The sequence below is a fragment of the Oncorhynchus mykiss genome, chromosome 13 (genome assembly GCF_013265735.2).
Source record: "Oncorhynchus mykiss isolate Arlee chromosome 13, USDA_OmykA_1.1, whole genome shotgun sequence".
NCBI lineage: Eukaryota > Metazoa > Chordata > Actinopteri > Salmoniformes > Salmonidae > Oncorhynchus > Oncorhynchus mykiss.
The window spans coordinates 24,326,599-24,346,421 of NC_048577.1; the positions used below are offsets into that span (position 1 = coordinate 24,326,599).

The window sequence follows — 19,823 nt, forward strand, 5'->3', positions numbered from 1 at the left end:
CACACAATTCACAGCCTCCTAACTTTCAAATCATTTATTTCTCTTTTTCCATGTATGAAGTTTCAAATGGTTCCCACAGCAGATGCAGCATGCAGAGATGGATAAGAAGGTAAAAACCTAAGACTGAAACCGGTTTTTTTTGCCTCCACCCTATACCACCCCATAATAAAACACACACACACACACACACAGATCCCTTTCCTCCGATAGTGGACACATTTAGCACAAACCTAAAAAAAACAAAAACAAAAGGAGGGACCACTAATACTACCATGTTAATAACAAATACATCTGTAAAGAAAAGAATATATACAACAAAAAAAACATCTCGAATGGTTTCCCCCTGAAACAGAGCTGGTAGGCTACTCTGGGGCATAAGTGAAGCTTTGCTGGAATAGAAGTGACAGAGATATCCAAAAGATTATAGTTGTTTAGAATAACAGTTACATGGAGTGGAGTTACTTTTGAGTCATTTCCATATTTATTCAACATTCACCAATTCTTTTTTTTTGGCAACATCCATATACATGTCATTTTCATTTGTTATAATATATTAACATTAAGATTCATATGTAAACATAGAGATTTTCAAAAAAATGGATCTACATGCACAAAGGAAAAAAAAGGGGGGAGGGGAGAGAGAGAACCCTCCATGTCATGCAAGCACATCACAAGACTTCGGGGGCTTTTTAAGATCAGATAAGAGCCATCGTCGTGCGGCACGCCATTGAAGACAAAACAGCGGTGCGAGCCGGGCGCATGCGGCACAGGATCACGCACGTGAACACCCGCCCGTCGGTGCATTCAGTTGAGCAAAAAAGCAGAGCCACAAACTTAAAACACATTTAAATTCCATAAAATGTATAGACACAAATAAAAACCTGCTCTGTCTTGTCCCCTCTCTCTGTGTAAAGAACGTTGGTAGCTTTATAATAAAATGCCCTTTTGTCGGTTGCATCTTCTCAAGAAAAAAAAAAGAAGAAGAATGTTCAGGAGGTAGGGAGGAAGAGGGACAGCCCACCTGTGACCTTGCACTATTACCTCAACTCATGGCAAGAGTCCATACAATGTTTGAGAAACCGAATTAAAAGATGTTCATGAAATAGATGCAAATTACATGGCCAAGAAGGCTAAATGTGTACGTTGAAATCAACGCCTCTCATAAGCCGAACCAACTTAACATCCCTCAATGTCCTAACTGTAGCCTACTTACTGTAAGTTACCTCAGCTCTGCCTGCAGTTAAGTTGTTAAATGCAACCCCCCCCCCCAAAAAAAAGCTAGATTTACCGTATCACAAGCATTTAAACCAAAAGCACTCATCTCTACTTCTATTTGATAGTCTGTAACCAATCCATATCTGTAACTTAACATGGCTGACGAAAGCAATAAATACAAAAACACATTAACGAGAATATTCTAAATGGCCTGTGATGTCCTACCATGCAGAATGAAGACGTGCTTTTTGTTGGAATAAGAGACTTAAGGTGAAAATTATTCGCATAACCAACCAGTGACTCAAAAAAAAAAGACCTTGTCCTTGAAGTAAAACCGTAAGCTTGAATGTGCAGAAATGTAAATATTATTCTCTCTACTCCACTGCATCTTCAAAGCAAGATGATCGATGTCCCTGACAATATAAATATGTATAGTGCACAATCCCCCTTATTAAAAAAAAAGAGGCCGTCTCACATGATCTTAAAAACGTAGCTGTTCAAAATATTGGGAGTGAAAGAAGCAGGGAAAGCATTTGCCTGGAAAATGTAATTGGACTGTTTGAATCGTGCAGTATGCACATTGAAATAAGCAAATTCTACCGAATGTTGATAGAAAAAGATGTATACCATTATATTCAACCGGTTTATTATATGTTCTGGATGGCACTTCATGCTCTATTTTTGTGTTGTGTTGAAATCAAGTACATCAAGTTACATCACAGCTAACTACACACATCCCCCACCCCCCCCCAAAAAAGCCAAGACCAAAATAAATATGAAAAAAAAAAATCCCAACTGCCTCAAAATCAAAGAGAAACACACTAACCCTTCCTCCACCAAACTGAAACACTCACTCAACGATAAAAAGCTGTCCTTCAGGCTTTTAAAGTGCTACACCGGGTTATTGAGAGAACTCATGTTCGATAACACTATAAAATGGTTGGCGTCAGAAGGCTCGGGTTGGAAAAAAAGAAGAAGTGGCTTCACAGAGAAAAATACTTCCATTGAAAAATACACAGAGACCTTTGCTGGATGACACCTTGAGCAGATCCTCAGAAATGGAGAAGAAAGCGAAAAGGGATTTTTTGCAGGGGGCCCGTGAGGTCAGTCACACGTCCACAACCATCTTTTTGTGTATGTCTAATCCTCCCACCACCTAATGGAAGACAAGAGGGGCAAGAAACTGTCACGGACGCAACACACCTTGAGAATTTGAACAGAAGTGACGCACCGCGATCATGATCATGGGAACATGATTGCAACATTTCAGATCAATTCAGAGTTTTTTTTGTTGCAGAAATCCCTGTTGGGAGGATTTCCTTGATTATTCCCCTACTGGTTCCGGGAAATCCCCCAAATGGGATTTCTCAAACTTGTGAACATTTTACGGAAAGTTTCAGGAACTGTGCAACCCTATCACAGAGTTAAAATGTCGTTTCTTCGACTCACCGCACAAAACTCCTCAAAGGATATCCTCCCGTCGCCGTCTTTGTCTGCGTTGATGATGGTTTTGTCAACAATCTGCTGGAGCTGGGTGTCCTTTAAGTTGTTCCCCACCATCATCTTGAGGACCTGGAAGAGTTCTCCGTTGGATATGTAGCCGTCCTTGTCCATGTCGTAGATCCTGAAGGCAACTAACAGGACAAGGGGGAAGACGGAAGGTTGGGTCAGACCAGGTTTTCATCGCAGCGTCATTGGAATGACCTGCCAATACGCGCATTTTAAAAAAGGGAAGAACTTCTGAACATCCAAGAACGGGGATCATTTTTCACACAGAAAAGCAAAAATCACAAACATTTGCTTTATGAGCTCAGCATTGGTGTATCGACAAAAAGGTGGGTAATCACTTTAAAATGGGGGGTGGAACGTCACAGTGAAAGCAGTTGAGATTAGTTGGCAGTCTACTTACAGCGCAGTTTCATCTCTTTATCACCTTTGACACTGAACTGGGAGACGCCCTCAATGAATTCTGTCAAAGAATGTGAAGCCATTTTGAGTCAACCAACAATTAAAAAGGACAGTAAACAAGGACATGAACACACGTCGGATATCGTTATTTCATTCACTCAGTTGCATAAGAGCTAGAGGGGGGCTTTCGAGGAAAATGCCCAAACGGCCCAAAAACTGTTAAGGCATTTTCTGATTTAAGGTTGGTCAGCATAACATCATAACGCAGGCGAACACTTCTTATAAAAAAAACATTATACATTTCATTTCAAGGTGAAACAGCACTGGTCATTATCCACAAAGATAGCCTACAACAAAGACACCAGACTAAAACAGACAACAAAGACACCAGACTAAAACAGACAACAAAGGCTCTTTTGAAGTTAGAATTTAGAAAAGGTGAATAACCCCATATATCAGTCTTACCTTTGAAGTCGACTTCCCCATTGCCATCTGTGTCAAATATATCGATAACTCGCTGTACAAGGGGATTCTGTTGGAGTTCCGGTAAGGACATAAACTCTTCCACGCTCAAGGAACCAGAGTTATCTAGGTCGAGTTTCTTAAATCTCTTTCCTAGCCTCTTAATCTCATCAGCATCAACTGAAATAGAAAAGGAGAGAGCGAGAAAGAGTGGCGTTAAAAACCGACCTCTTCACATATAGGGGAACAAAACTTTACACAGCAGACTCCATTTTCTAGGGTAGCAACCACCACCGCCGGGTTTCGGGAAGCACACTTTCAGCACACGGGGGGGGGGGGGGGGGGGGGAGAAAACGGGCCAACCTGGTCACTTACATCTGGTGTTATGGTCCTTTGCTGCTTTTAGAATCGATTCACCCATCCCCGATTGATTCTTACCCGAATTCTTGCGAGTGCTGGCCATAGCATAGCCGTCCCAAGCTACCGCCCACCTAGTGTAGTTTGATACAGGTGGCCAACATTGAGCGACAGCAGCAGCATACCTCTCGGTTCCCCACTCTAAGCTCTTTCACTGCGTCATGTGACACCTCCTTCACACACTAATCACTGGACTGATATGCATTAATCGTAATGTGGACACAACAGCGTGAGGTGGACTTAAGTGAGACTAAGTGTGTGCCGTAATGTGGGCGGGATTTCACAAAATGAACCTTTCACCTGCTGCTGTGCACAATGCTTGATTCTACATACATGAGAAAGAATATTCCAGTAGTTTGTTAATACGATCAACCTCGCACTAGTATTAAAATCACCTACAGAGTCTCACTGTAAATAACAAGCTATTTTTTTTTATCAGTCTTCGAGGCACAATTCATATCTACAGACTCAAAGTATTTTTCATCAGCTTTATTTGACAGGCAATCCAGAGTTTCTCTCTGACCCGATATGGCTTGGGTTTGCTGAGGCGTTCCTCTGGGCACCTCGACGTGGCAGTGGTGTTTTAGTCAGCAGTGTTGTACCATGATGACAGGCTTAACAAGTAGGAACCAACAGCTGCCATAACCGAGACCCACCACTAGATGTACCACAAAACAAGTGAGTGGGGTGTCACAAGAACTAGAATTTTACTATGGCGGCTATACATTATGGGGTGCTGCCAATACAGCACCACAGTGAAAACGGATGCCCTTTTACATCTATTTGTGAGCAACTCTCTGCAAAATGTGTCCTACCAAATTGGAAAAACGTAAACACGCAGCGCCTTTCTACGGGCATGTGGGGGAGGGTTCTTGAAATCCAACATCCAATCAAAATGTAGCCGCTTAATGTAAACCGCCCATTCTAGCTAATACAACATTTTGGATGGCTGCGCGACACTATCTGGCAACAGGTGCGTATGCATTGGTAATTTCATATCTCTACATTAAGAACCTTATTAATTATGTGGAAAATGAATTGAAGACAAATCAATATAAGTCGGAAAGTTATGCACCTTTTTCCAGCCCCCAAAAGCCCGTCAGTAGTAGTCTGACATGGAGACAAGGAAGGATGCCATTGAAAATAATTAGGATACAGCCAGCCCATTGATGATCATTTTAGTTGAGCTGATTTAACTTACACCTTAATAATTTCAGTGTTAACGATGGACTAACTGCTGTATACAAACTGAGAAAATATATATATTTTAAATACAGCAATAGCTCCTCCCCTGACACAAACTCTTTATCAGGGGACGCAAAAATGTAGCTGCAGAGGCACAGGCCCCAACAGCACTGCATTAATTCAATTACACTTGCACAACAGTATATGCTAGACAGTGCTGGGTACCATTCTGTCCGTGTATACCGTCCACGAGTGTAGATCAAATAGATGGGAGGAAAAAAGTATTTATAGCCACAAGGCAGAGAGAGAAACACCCCTCACTCCACACACAGCTAAATGGCTGGTGCTGCCCTCCCCTCGGGAAACCCCTAGCAACAAGGAAACCCAGCAAGCCAACACACAAAAGGGGGGAGGGTATTTTGAGAGCTGCAGTCAGACAGCCCGCTGGAGAGGCTTTCAACACAAACTGATCTGCAGAAGGAGACAGACAGCGTGTTACATTCACATCGGTTTCATAATTCGGCTCACTGGGCCTCATCTCTCTCACAACCAATGACCACGCAGACAGCTTGAGAGTTCTGAGACTGTCTCCCGAGTCTTCATGAATCAAGCCCCGGTTATGATATTTTAGGAACACTGTTACCACCACAATTGGGTTATCAACCATTTGTTATGTTAGTGTGACTAGCATTCAGGCACGTGTCAAGATTTAGCCTCGTACGAGTCTAAATAGTCATTTTATAGTAATTCTAGACACTGGTTTGCTCTAGAGACCTGTAAACAAATCGTGCCCCCCCAGAGAGATATAACCGCTACGCAAGCTAACCAATGAGCTAACCAATATCACACCTATAAACCAACCACGCATCTGACAAGAGGCAGATAATAAGGAAGTGGCGGTGACTACGTTGCCATTGCACTTAATTCACTGCTGCAGAAACACAACCCCCCCCCCCCCCCCCCCCTTACATGTGGGCGAGTCACACCGCTGATCTTACTGAAAAAGCGGCACCCACTGGGGCGCATCAAAGCACTGCAGCTCTCCCAAACAGCCGAATAAATACTCTCAGCTCTGCCTCTATACAATATATGGGAAGTTCATTTGTCTTGATGTGCTGGTTTGTAGCTCAATTTGGATGGTTTATTATCTTGTTGTTGTTGTTTTTTTTAAATACATAATGCGTTTGTGAAGTTTTTTGATTGGAATGTGTCTGTGAGAATGTGCCTGTGAAAATGTGTCTGTGAGAATGTGTCTGTGAGAATGTGCCTGTGAAAATGTGTCTGTGTACAAAAAACAAGTAAATAAAACCTGTCTATAGATGCAGATCCTCTTCTAGTTTCATGAACAGATCATGAATTGCTCCAAAGAACACGGTAGCCAATACGTGGCCGTCTGTGTACATGCATACTTGTGTGTGGGTTTGCATGCATGTATGTATACTTGTGTGTGGGTTTGCATGCATGTATGTATACTTGTGTGTGGGTTTGCATGCATGTATGTATACTTGTGTGTGGGTTTGCATGCATGTATGTATACTTGTGTGTGGGTTTGCATGCATGTATACTTGTGTGTGGGTTTGCATGCATGTATGTATACTTGTGTGTGGGTTTGCATGCATGTATGCATACTTGTGTGTGGGTTTGCATGCATGCATACTTGTGTGTGGGTTTGCATGCATGCATACTTGTGTGTGGGTTTGCATGCATGCATACTTGTGTGTGGGTTTGCATGCATGCATACTTGTGTGTGGGTTTGCATGCATGCATACTTGTGTGTGGGTTTGCATGCATGCATACTTGTGTGTGGGTTTGCATGCATGCATACTTGTGTGTGGGTTTGCATGCATACATACTTGTGTGTGGGTTTGCATGCATACATACTTGTGTGTGGGTTTGCATGCATGCCACGTTCTGCTGCGTCACCATGCTTGACTGGTGCTCCTTACGACACGCCCAAAGCTCTCAGCAGATGCTAAAGATCGCCACTTAGAGATACGCACACTGTGCTAAGACTAGTCTAAGCGGGGAGGGAGGGGGGGGGTGTACAAGTGGGTACAACTACAGAAAAACACAAGGTGTTAAGAGGGGAGTCACCATGTTCTCTTGAAGCGAAAAACAGTCTTTGCAGGGCAAGTCATTTTGTCTGTTTCGCTACAGCCTTGCACAGGGAGTCACCTAACCCTCCGAGTAGAAGTTGCCCCTCTTCTAGGATCAGCTTCCCCTTCCCCGTATCCAACCTTTACCATTCGGGGTAAAAGACAGAACTGACCAGCATTCTAGGGGTCTACTAACGAACGCCCTGACTAGTGGACCTGAACGGGGATCTGGGTGAGCTCCCAGTGTTCAGACCCTGCCAGCTCGGCGCGCACAGCTGATTTAAGGTTGTGCGCCTTCTTGACACGGCGAACAGCTGCCCCACGCCCTGCTCCCAGGAGTGAGGGGGTGGGTAGAGACTCCCCAAAATATCCCACTGTGGGGAAAGTCCATCGGCTGGCTGAGGTTTGAGACCTGTTGAAGTCTCTTGTTTTTTGATTGTCCTGCAGGTGCGCAACCCAGGCGCGTGACTCTAAATACAGGTGTGTTTTTGATGGTGGGGGTTGTGTCAGCTGGTCCATAAGCATCGAAGTGGCAAGTCTTTATGAAGTGAGACCCCTAAGTCAACACCAGAAAGTAGTACCGTCTACTTGCACCCGTGACAAAGTCCTACGCGAGTCTGGTCTCTCTCAAAACGATTGAAAACCTAGTATTTGATTTTCCAGTCAAACACATTCTGTACAAGACTGGGCAGGGAGAAACAGAGAGAAGGAGATTGTTCTGGGTTAAAGGCAAGTAAAGGAACAAGTGCCGTGGTAAATCACGGTCCGACGGCCACCCCTGTGACACCTAACGTAACAGCTCGTTAGGGAGGTGCGGAGGTCCCACCCCCCCGAAAAAGTAGAGCCTGAAAGTTCAGTCCTGAAACTCTAATTAGCCCCATTTTCTCTTGAGGGGTGGGTGGATTGACGAGGGTGGAGGGATTGCGCAGCAGGGTGACAAACCAATTAAAAATGGAATATTACTTGGGCTAAAAATAAATAAGGCTCTCCCACCAGCCCTGAAACTGACCTTTATGAGGGGGGAGGCATTTTTTTTTTATAGCTGTGGCAGCCAAGTGCTCAAGCCTCCCAGCAGCATCTGAGACTGGGTCACACTGTGAAGGGCTGAAGTATGCAGTATAGCGTGTGGTGATGTATATATTGGTATATATACTGCTCAATTCCCCCGACCGGACCAGTTGTTTACCTATTAAGTGTCCCAGACTTTTGTAAACTGCAACGCCTATGGTAGATTCTGGCCTTTGAGTTGACTGGGCGGTCACCCTTTAAACCAGAGACAATACAATCCCATAGCCTAAACTTTTTTTTACATCAAAATTCTTCTCGTTCAAATTAAATTCGATTAAATTCCAGTCATATCTGAATATTACATACAGGACAGCCCACAGCTGATATCGTTTGAATCACAGCAGCAGTATTGGAGAAGTTGCCGGTGACACTCTCAAATACTTACAGTGTGTACACATCTCCAAGGGATAACTTGCTTCGTTTCCCTAGAAAGAAAGAGGAAAAGAATGGTGAGAATGACCATCCAACCTAATGTCTATTCAGAAATGAAGACAGGAAACCATAGCTAATAACATTCACCATTCAAATCGGTATTTTCTTCTGCAAAATATAGGAATTGTGTTGCTATAATAAGATGGCATTCGCACCAAGGGTCTGAAATATTGCCATTTTACCATGGATTACATTGTAACAAGTTGAGTGGTGACAAGCTTATGTAAAAGACCCGATTGTGTGCACCACATAAGACAAACGCCATACCAATTCTTGCGTCTGGGGTATACTACCACCTCAACATTGCCACACGAAAGTGATGATGTGCTAATATGTTGATGTGAGCTTGGTACGTTAATAGGGAAACAACATTAACCCTACAGAGTGACACAATATCCTGCCACCTGCCACTAAAACAGCAGGTAGATTTAAAACCCATTCTCGGTCCATCCCACTCTCTGCATTTTGTTTATCCCTCAGAAGTGGCATTCTCCATTATGCATGAGAACAAACAGAATGAACTGGATTCTGCCAGAGCTGGAAATGAGGGCAACCCACTGCCTTTGCCTTATCGCATTTCAGTGGGACATAAAGGAATTGAAAAAGGCCGATAGAGGAAGGCTGAGCCTTCCTTATTAGATAAAGACTTGGGCTATGACTGAACGGCTAGCCAAAAAGGGGCATGGACTATCCTAAATGCCTCTAAATAACTATCCATTTAAATCCAAGTTAAAACATTTATCTCCTGAATATCAGAGCACTTCTGTGGCTCAGTTGGTAAGAGGCATTAGCCACGCCAGGGTCATGGGTTCAGTTCCTGCTCGGGTCACATATACAGTGCATTAGTAAAGTTTTCAGATCCCTTGACTTTATCCACATTTTGTTACGTTACAGACTTATTCTAAAATAGATTAAATACATTTTTATCCTCATCCACACACACACCCCCATAATGACAATGCGAAAACAGGTTTAGACATATTTGCAAATGTATTATTTTATTTTTTTAAACATATCTTATTTACGTAAGTATTCAGACCCTTTGCTATGAGACTCGAAATTGAGCTCAGGTGCATCCTCTTTCCATTGATCATCCTTTAGATATTTCTACAACTTGATTGGAGTTCACCTGTGGTAAATTCAATTGATTGGACATGATTTGGAAAGGCATGCACACCTGTCTATATAAAGTCCCACAGTTGACAGTGAACGTCTGAGCGAAAACCAAGCCATGATTTTTCTGAAGGAATTGTCCGTAGAACTCTCTAGACAGGATTGTGTCAAGGCACAGATGCGGGGAAGACTACCAAAAAAATGTATGCAGCATAGAAGCTCCCCAAGAACACGGTGGCCTCCATCATTCTTAAATTGAAGAATTTTGAATCTACCAAGACTCTTCCTAGAGCTGGCCGCCCAGCCAAACTGAGCAATCGGGGGAGAAGGGACATGGAGGTGAGCAAGAACCCGATGGTCACTCTGACAGAGCTCCAGAGTTCCTCTGTGGAGATGGGAGAACCATCCTGCAGCACTCCACCAATCAGGCCATTATGGTAGTGGCCAGACGGAAGCCACTCCTCAGTAAAAAAGGCACATGACAGCCTACTTAGAGTTTGCCAAAAGCACCTAAAGGACTCTCAGACCATGAGAAACAAGATTCTCTGGTCTGATGAAACCAAGATTGAACTCTTTGGCCTGAATGCCAAGCGTCAGGTCTGGAGGAAACCTGGCACCATCCCTACGGTGAAGCGTGGTGGTGACAGCATGATGCTGTAGAGATGTTTTTCAGCGGGAGGGACTAGAAGACTAGTCAGGATCGAGGGAAAGATGAAAGGAGCAATGTACAGAGAGATCCTTGTTGAAATCTTACTCCAGAGCGCTCAGGACCTCAGACTGGGGCGAAGGTTCACCTTCCAACAGGACAACGACCCTAAGCACACAGCCAAGACAATGCAGGAGTGGCTTCAGGACAAGTCTCTGAATGTCCTTGAGTGGCCCAGCCAGATCCCGGACTTGAACCCGTTCAAACATCTCTGGAGAGACCTGAAAAAACTGTACAGCGAAGCTCCCCATCCAACCTGACAGAGCTTGAGAGGATCTGCAGAGAAGAATGGGAGAAACTCCATTAAATACAGGTGTGCCAAGCTTGTAGCGTCATACCTAAGAAGCAGAGGCTGTAATCGTTGCCAAAGTACTGAGTAAAGGTTCTGAATACTTATGTAAATGTGATAGTTTTTTTATTATTATACATTTGCAGAAATTTCTACAAACCTGTTTTTGCTTTGTCATTATGGGGTATTGTGTGTAGATTGATGAGGAAAAAAAACTAACAATTTAAATCCATTTTAGAATAAGGCTGTAATGCAGCAAAATGTGGAAAAAGCCAAGAAGTCTGAATACTTTCAGACTGCACCGTATACTAAAAACATATGCACCGTATACTAAAAACATATGCACCGTATACTAAAAACATATGCACCGTATACTAAAAACATATGCACCGTATACTAAAAACATATGCACCGTATACTAAAAACATATGCACCGTATACTAAAAACATATGCACCGTATACTAAAAACATATGCACCGTATACTAAAAACATATGCACTGTAAGGACAGTAAGTTGCTTTGGATAGAAATGTCTGCCAAATATTAGAATGGCTAGCGAGGCTACCTTGTGTAAATCCACACATCATCCAGAATGTTCTGTTGCAGAATCCGAATCGGGATTGCAAGCCGAAATTCCTTTTCTCTGTGATGAATACAAAACAGCGAAAGTAGGAGAGCTGTTTCGACTTGCTCCTGACAACAAAGCCTGGCATAACCCAAGACTGATCATTGACAACCAGAAAGACACGGCCCTGTCTTTCCATCTAGCTAAGCTTTGGATACAATACCAAATAAAATTGTTGTGCATATAGGCTCCATATCCCCATCAGTTGAAGTCATAAAATAGTAAAGGAAATGTCAATAAAAGTATCATTCAATTTGTTTCATGAACAGTATTTTAGGGATTAGGCTCCAACGTCCAGGCAATGTGACTTTTGTCACTATGACTGGTGTGGGTTACTTTTGGTTTGGCAAATATCAACATTTTGTCTCACACTTTCTTCATTTGATATAGGCTGACGTCAACTCCAAGAATCCCATAGATGTCCATGCTCAAAGTGTTTTCAAATCACTGGCACAGTAGTGTTGATGCTGCAACAGTCCTGTGCCTCTGACTTCAGGTCACACGGAGCATTCAATTCAAGTGGACTGAGGGGTTTAGGATTACACCATTTCCTTGGTGTAAGGTCATGTCTGTGTGGTAACCAAACAGTGGGCGTTCTAGAAGTAAACCTAGTTTTGTAATTATAACATTGCAAAATGGTGGGAGGGCAGATGGGTTGGATTTAGGCCTAACTCAGCTGCGTAGTTTGTACCACAATTGCTAGTCCAAACATATAAAATGAACAATGATCTTGTTATTTTCTTTTCAACATCCTTTCCTTCAGGCAACTAATTTGTCACTAACGATTCATTCTAAAAAATGTTTTTTTTAAATGTCTAGGCGTATTCAACACTGTTACCAGTTAGCACTCACATTACTACAACTGGGTTTGGAAAGTGAGGAGTATTTTCTTCCAAATCCATCCCCTTTGTTTATCTAAAACATCTGTACTAAGGGTTAAGAAGAAGCAAGCCAGTCTCCCGACACGCATTGTATTGAAAAACTTTCACAGTATATGCCAAGGCTGGTAGTAAGCTACACATTTTGCTCTTGAGCACCATGACAGCACTATCTGTCAAGAGCTGAGAACGTAATACGTTTTATGAAAAAATGTGATATATTGCAGTCAGAGCCTAATACACTTGACTTCAACAGTTCTCACTGAGGGCCTGCTTACAATTGGAATGTGGTTTCAAAGAGAAAGCCTGAGTGTACAATCCATCTACCAATAGAATCCATTAAAACCAAATCAGCGTCATCCCAAGTCCTGGCTGCCTGCAGCGACAGCCTATAAAGGAGTATATAGTACACTGAACAAAAATATAAAACGCAACATGCAACAATTCAAAGATTTTACTGAGTTAGTTCATATAACAAAATCAGTCAATTGAAATAAATGCATTAGTTCCTAAATTTATGGATTTCACATTACTGGGAATACAGATATGCATCTGTTGGTCACAGATACCTTAAGAAAGGGTAGAGGCGTGGATTAGATAACCGGTCGGTATCTGGTGTGACCACCATTTGCCTCATGGAACGCGACGCATCTACTTCGCATAGAGTTGATCAAGCTGTTGATTGTGGCCTGTGGAATGTTGTCCCACTCTTCAACGGCTGTGCAAAGTTGCTGGATATTGGCAAGAACTGGAACATGCTGTCATATGTCAATCCAGAGCATCCCGAACATGCTGAATGGGTGACATGTCTGGTGAGTATGCAGGCCATGAAAAAACTGGGACATTTTCAACTTCCGGGAATTGCGCACAGATCCTTGCGACATGGGGCCGTGCCTTATCATGCTGAAACATGAGGTGATGGCGGCAGATGAATGGCAACACAATGGGCCTCGGGATCTCGCCACGGTATCTCTGTGCATTCAAATTGCCATCGATAAAATGCAATTGTGTTTGTAGTCCGTAGCTTATGCCTGCCCATACAGACATGACAGTTTGTGCAGAAATTCTTTGGTTGTGCAAACCCACAGTTTCATCAGCTGTCTGGGTAGCTCGTCTCAGACGATCCCTCAGGTCAAGAATACGGACGTGGAGGTCCTGGGCTGGCGAGGTTACACATGGTTGGTGGTTGTGAGGTCGGTTGGAAGTACTGTCAAATTCTCTAAAATTACATTAGAGGTGGCTTATGGTAGAGAAATGAACATTAAATTATCTGGAAACAGTTCTGGTGGAAATCCCTGCAGTCAGCATGCCAAATGCACACCCTCAAAATTTGAAACATCTGTGGCATTGTGTTGTGTGACAAAACTGCACAATTTAGAGTGGCCTTTTATAGTCCCCAGCACAAGGTGCACCTGTGTAAAGATCATGCTTTGTGATATGCCACACCTGTCAGGTGGATGGATTATCTTGGCAAAGAAGAAATGCTCACTAACAGGGACATATGGTAAATGTCTGGGATCTTTTATTTCAGCTCATGAAACACGTGACCGACACTTTACATGTTGCGTTTATATTTTTGTTTGAAGCAAATATTCAGATCCTATAGCGTATTTAAGGTTGATGCATTTGTGTTCTTTTTCCTGAAATCACTATGCACACTTGGTCTGAGCTAAATGCTGGCGCTTCAAAAATGCATACAGGTCCAGTATACATGCTTAATAATCAAGTCGCCTACTGACCCCCCAAACATGGGCTATGCGTGTACAATGTAGGCCTATGACCGTTGGAAATTGGGAGGAACAGGAAATAGGTCAATGAACGACAAGATATGAATCTTTTTAAATGGAACTCTGATGCAAATTGATATGACTGAGGTAGTATGAAACTGTATCTGGCCTTCTGCAATGCATGTCTTTTTAAAGCCATTTATTCAGATCCCTGTACTGGGACTGGTAAAAAGAAAATACAAATAATGTAACGAGAGGTAATATAGAAAATGTAAGAAAAGGTGGATCTTTGGGAAGCAATTGTTTCTTCCTGGAAATGTAGTTTAACATGAATAAATGTGACTGACTAACTAGAACAGTCCTGTTCTTTTTAACACATTCCCACGAGTAGTTAGTTAGCTGTGTTGATTGGGAACCACGTTAACGTACCGTGCAGCTCTCATAAGTGACAAACAGGAAAAGTGCCCATTTGCTGTGACCATGTAGTATGTTTTAACTAGTGCTAGTCCAGCTTGGTTGGACCTGCGTTATAAAGCCGAATATTGCCGACACAAGTTGACAAGCGCATCTAATTTATGCACAAAGTAAGGCGTGACAGCCTATCGATATTGTTAGTGTTGCCTGCTTGCGGGTTCAGGAAAGATACGATGTTTCACTTTTCCCCCACAAGCTCGCGCCATTTTTCATGTGCCTATAGCTTTAGCTAACTGGCTAGGTTGTTGGTTTAGCTACTTGTCACACATTTCGAGAAGTCTCAGTATAGCTTTTCAGAACACACCAGAATGCGATAAATCATCAAAACATAACGCTGGCCATATTGCCATGTCTGTAAACATGAAATTGTCCGTGCAAAAATGTATTGCGATACACGCTTTCAAACTCATTTGGTCGGGAGAATAAGAACGTAGTGCAACGAGATCTTGGATAGCCTTGAGTGCTATGTCTGCATGCATATGGTGTAAGATTTTGTACACGTTCGGTTCAACATTAAAATAGCTAGCTATAGTTTTCCTTACCATTCTGTCGGTTGGGTTTCTTCACCTGGTGCGCAAGAGAAACACTTTGAAAGGACGACGTTGCACAATCAATTTTAAGACTGTTTCAGGGAAATATTTCTGGTTGTAATAAATATAGACCAGCTTGACTTGCTCTCGCCTTTTCTCTTTAAGGATGACGGATTCACTGCAGTAGCTACAGTGGATCCGCAGAGGAGGTTGTGTTGGTGTAGAGAGCGAGCGAGGTTGAAAGGCGAATAGGGGGAGGTGCGGCTATACAGTACATCCGGGTACCCTGTCTATTTCTTTTAATGTATGTATGCCAACCATGTATTGTGACATTTACATAAAAGTGTAGCCTATCCATCAATACAGGGTTTAAGTGATTCGTTTAATGCTTTTCGGCGTAGGCCTATTTCCTCATCCAGATTCTAAATGAAGACCCATGCAGCAATGTTTAAGTATGTGGAAAAATCGACCAGTGAATATGAGTGCCACACCTACAGGCTTGCCCATAAAGATGCATGGTTGTAAGATTGACTATTGCAGCTTTCTCTTTCACGGGCATGAACAGCCATACTGTACTAGATGTAAAAGATGACGCCTAATGTGTCTAACGGATTGGAATAGGATGTGCAAGTGGGCATGTGAATAAGGGGGCTTACACTGCTAATGAGGACAAGGCAGCAATGGCACAACTGTCGTCTCTAAGCAGGCTTCTGAAATGAGAAATGAATCATAAACACTTTCAGTGAAATTAGTGTCTTCAATAGGACAATTTAAACAACAGCAACAAAAAACTACTTATTCCAATTATTGTACAATGATGTTAATCAAGTACGCTAGTAACTGGTGCGGGTATATTTACTTCCACACTTTTCAATTACATATATAACAGAACTGAACATTTTAGGCAATCTCATATAATTTTGCATCTGAAGAACAAAACCTTTAGGCATAGGATTATTCAGCCATGCATTTTACAGACAAAACTGAGACAAAACAATGATAGTGATCCACAACATTACAGAAATAGAAGCACTTAATAGATTATAGAATATCTCCATAAAATAATATAGAAGTTTTAACAAAAAAAACAGTCTCACCCCTTTATAGGCTAATCACAATTGTGCTGTTCAGAAGTAGACAGCTGTTCAAAGGCTTAAACAATACTAGAACTAACACATAGGATAACACAAATATGTAGATTTATTCATATAACTCACATCACACACACCTCACACGTAATAAATCAGGTTAGACACATTTCACCCGCAACTGTCTTCAATCCTGGTCCAGGAGGGCCACAGCTTCAGCTCGTGTGACCAGAGCTCAGAGTAACACAGCAGATGTTGTATAGCCGTGATTCCCAATGATATTGCTGATAACAACCTGACCATGTGTCTTGATTAAAAACCAATCAAAGAACAACCCCCCCCGAGATCAGACTGGTAGATAACTGCCCCCCTTTCTCTAAAACAGACAATTATGGTGCTCAGTGACTTGAAACGCATGCCTACAGTAAGGCTTTTTCCTCTGAACTTGATGGTAAAAAAGGGTTATTGTGTGCAACGCATCTCCTCTGCTTGTTTTTTTCCATTACTGGGTATTGGAAGAATTAGTTGATTGGTGCTCCTCAATTGAACGCCTCTTTGTTGATCCACATCAGGCTGCGCGTCTCATTGGGTTTGCATTCGTACTCGATATTGACGAATTTGTTCCCAAACTGGCATTGGTCTCGCTTGTAGTAGTTATAGTACTTTACTTGCCATATTGTCTCGAATTGGCCAGCCTTTCCAAACTGACACAAAAACACAGAGAAAAGAAAGACATTCATTGAAGGGACTCTGTTGTAGATGACTTGGATTTACTGTCTATAGCACATTTCTTACAACAAATGTATTTTAAAATGTCTGAAAATAGTTTTGATAAGAGAATTGATGAGTTATTTGTGCTGATAATATCACTATTTTGAGTTGGGTCTAAATATGAGAAAATGTACATTTATATTGCCAGAAGACACCACTTAATTATAAATAACTCAGTTAGTTACCGCTTAGTTATACAATTAGGATGAAGTATTCTACTGGATTACCTCTATGCTGACTTGGACAGGTTGCCTGTCCCCACTCTTGGTGTGAGGCACTCCCTCTGTGTCATAATGTCCATGGTACACCACTGACTCTTCGTCTTTGGACTGCTGCTCCAGAGGGAGGGTGATACCTCCGATGTTCATGGTGCTGGGAATCATGAAACAGACATGAAACCGGTTAGTGGGTATCATTGCCAACCCCACCCAAATGGGCCTGTAGCCTACCATCGGCAGTGAATTGTTGAGACGTGAATCAACACGCAAAACATGCGTTCTGTACTCACCCTCCTTGGTTGAATTAAAAATGCATTCACACGCCGCGTCAAGGCATTATTTATTAATGCAGAATATCGGGTAGAGGAAAGGGGAAAGGTAGGCTACTGTAGCCTATCCATTGTAGGCTATAGCCTATGCGTTATAAAATAGCCTGTAAGATATATGGGGTATACAGACATATATTTGCAGTCAACCCATTTGAAGATACAGTAACATGCAGTTACATAGGCCTATACGTCAGAAAAACAACATTTGATCTAACACTCAGGGGAGGCAGGATATAGCGCCTGCATCAGGCTGCATCCACAGACGCACTGTAATGGGCTATAGCAAGACTGACAGGTGCATTTAATTTGAATGTATTGTAAACGAATTCAATATTACTAATGCAAATGTCCAGTGCTTTTCTTGATATAGTATTTTGTACTTACGCGGCATCAGCATTGCCCGGCTTCATAACCACCTCAACCTTATACTTCGACCCTGTAAGCAATTTTATTGTCCTGCTCTGGCCGAATCTGGTCCCATCCACCTTGAAAAACACCGGTCCATCATTCGGTTGAATTTTTAGAGCGATAGAAATGTTTATAATCGGTGGAACATCGTCGACCATGACTGAAATGTAACCTATTATGGTCTCGGGGGCGCCCTATAATTATTAAAGAGAAAGCGGAATGATGCAGCAATGGTGCATTTCCAACCGCACCAGAGAGAGGATGCTGTGACGTGTACAGCTGGCAAAAAGGGTAAAATAACTAACAATGATGGCTGCATTCCTCCGACCCCGTTCCTCACTGAGGATAATCACCATACAGATGAAAATGATCCATAGCAGTCTACCATAGATAGTCCTACAAATACATATCTGATCTGAATGCACGTAAGTATACACTGAGTGTACAAACCATTAGAAACACCTTACTAATATTGAGTTACTCCCTCTTTTGCCCCCAGAACAGCCTCAATTCATCGGGGTATGGACTACAAAGCGTCCCACAGGGATGCTGGCCCATGGTGACACCAATGCGTCCCACAGTTGTGTCAAGTTGGCTGGATGTCATTTTGGTGGTGGGCCATTCTTGATGCACACGGAAAACTGTTGAGCGTGAAAAACCCAGCAGCGTTGCAGTTCTTGACACACTCAAACCGGTGCACATTGCACCTACCTCCATACCCCGTTCAAAGAAAGAAAGTATTCACACCGCTTGAATTTTTCTAAAATGTGTTGTTACAGCCTGAATTTAAAATAGTTTACATTGAGATGTTGTGTCACTGGCCTACACACAATACCCCATAATGTCAAAGTGGAATAATGTTTTTACAAATTCATTACAAATGAAAAGCTGAAATGTCTTAGAGGAAATGATCAATGGAGGAAACAGGATGCACCTGAGCTCAATTTCGAGATTCAAAGCAAAGGTTCTGAATATTAATGTAAATAAGTTGTTTTTTATTTTTTATACATTTGCAAACATTTCCCCAAAATTGTTTTCACTTTGTCAATTTAGGGTATTGTGTGTAGATTGATGAGGAAAACAATGCAATCACTCCATTTGAGAATAAGGTTTGAGAATAAGGTTTCTCCAATGTGGAGAAAGTCAAGGGGTCTGAATACTTTCAGAATGCACCGTAAATGAAAGAGTGAAAAGAAGGAAGCCTGTACAGAATAAACATATTACAAAACATGCATTGTGTTTGCAATAAGGCACTAAAGTAAAACTGTAAAACATGTGGCAAAGAAATTAACTTTATGTCCTGAATACAAAGGGTTATGTTTGGGGCAAATCCAATACAACACATCCCTGAGTGCTACCCTTCATATTCCCAAGCATGGTGGTGGCTGCATCATGTTATGGGTATGCTTGTCATCGACGAGGACTAAGGAGTTTTTTTAGGATGAAAATAAATTGAATAGAGCTAACACAGGCAAAATCATAGAGGAAAACCTGGTTTAGTCTGCTTTCCAACAGACACTCGGAGACAAATATACCCTGGAGTTACAAAGATGACATTGAATGTTCCTGAATGGCCTAGTTACAATTTTGACTTAAATATACTTGAAAATCTATGGCAAGACTTGAACTTGGCTGTCTAGCAATGATGAACAACCAACTTGCAGGCCTTGAACAATGCAAAAAAAAAAATGCAAATATTGTACAATCCAGGTGTGCATAGCTCTTATGACTTACCCAGAAAGACTCACAGCTGTAATCGCTGCCAAAGGTGATTATAACATGTATTGGGGTGTGAATACTTATGTAAATGAGATATATCTGTATTTAAAAATAAATAAAAAATACTAATACATGTTTTCACTTTGTCATTATGGGGTATTGTG

The 19,823-nt window shown here is 42.1% G+C and overlaps 2 protein-coding genes across 2 annotated transcripts; both read right to left on the reverse strand.

Moving 5' to 3' along the window:
* Nucleotides 1–19: 19 nt before the first annotated feature.
* LOC110486022 (calcineurin subunit B type 1) lies at nucleotides 20–15,390 on the reverse strand. The gene is made up of 6 exons (XM_021557316.2): nucleotides 15,139–15,390; nucleotides 8,737–8,776; nucleotides 3,589–3,765; nucleotides 3,125–3,184; nucleotides 2,665–2,849; nucleotides 20–2,371 (listed from the first exon to the last, which is right to left on the reverse strand). Exons 1-6 carry the CDS (start codon nucleotides 15,139–15,141, stop codon nucleotides 2,324–2,326), a joined length of 513 nt encoding a protein of 170 aa, XP_021412991.1. The 5' UTR covers nucleotides 15,142–15,390; the 3' UTR covers nucleotides 20–2,323.
* A 473-nt stretch (nucleotides 15,391–15,863) lies between these two features.
* On the reverse strand, nucleotides 15,864–18,400 carry LOC110486023 (CB1 cannabinoid receptor-interacting protein 1). The gene is made up of 3 exons (XM_021557317.2): nucleotides 17,917–18,400; nucleotides 17,213–17,357; nucleotides 15,864–16,918 (listed from the first exon to the last, which is right to left on the reverse strand). The coding sequence occupies exons 1-3, from the start codon at nucleotides 18,096–18,098 to the stop codon at nucleotides 16,754–16,756; spliced, it is 492 nt and encodes a 163-aa protein (XP_021412992.1). The 5' UTR covers nucleotides 18,099–18,400; the 3' UTR covers nucleotides 15,864–16,753.
* Nucleotides 18,401–19,823: the final 1,423 nt, after the last annotated feature.

Coding starts and splice junctions, on each gene's coding strand:
- LOC110486022 (XM_021557316.2), bottom strand. Junction 3,185..3,588: donor TGGGGAAGTCGACTTCAAAG/GTAAGACTGATA, acceptor ATTCTTTGACAG/AATTCATTGAGGGCGTCTCC. Junction 2,850..3,124: donor TAAAGAGATGAAACTGCGCT/GTAAGTAGACTG, acceptor TTGTCCTGTTAG/TTGCCTTCAGGATCTACGAC.
- LOC110486023 (XM_021557317.2), bottom strand. CDS start 18,098: ATGGTCGACGATGTTCCACCGATTATAAACATTTCTATCGCTCTAAAA. Junction 17,358..17,916: donor CCGGGCAATGCTGATGCCGC/GTAAGTACAAAA, acceptor CATGATTCCCAG/CACCATGAACATCGGAGGTA. Junction 16,919..17,212: donor CTGTCCAAGTCAGCATAGAG/GTAATCCAGTAG, acceptor TTTTTGTGTCAG/TTTGGAAAGGCTGGCCAATT.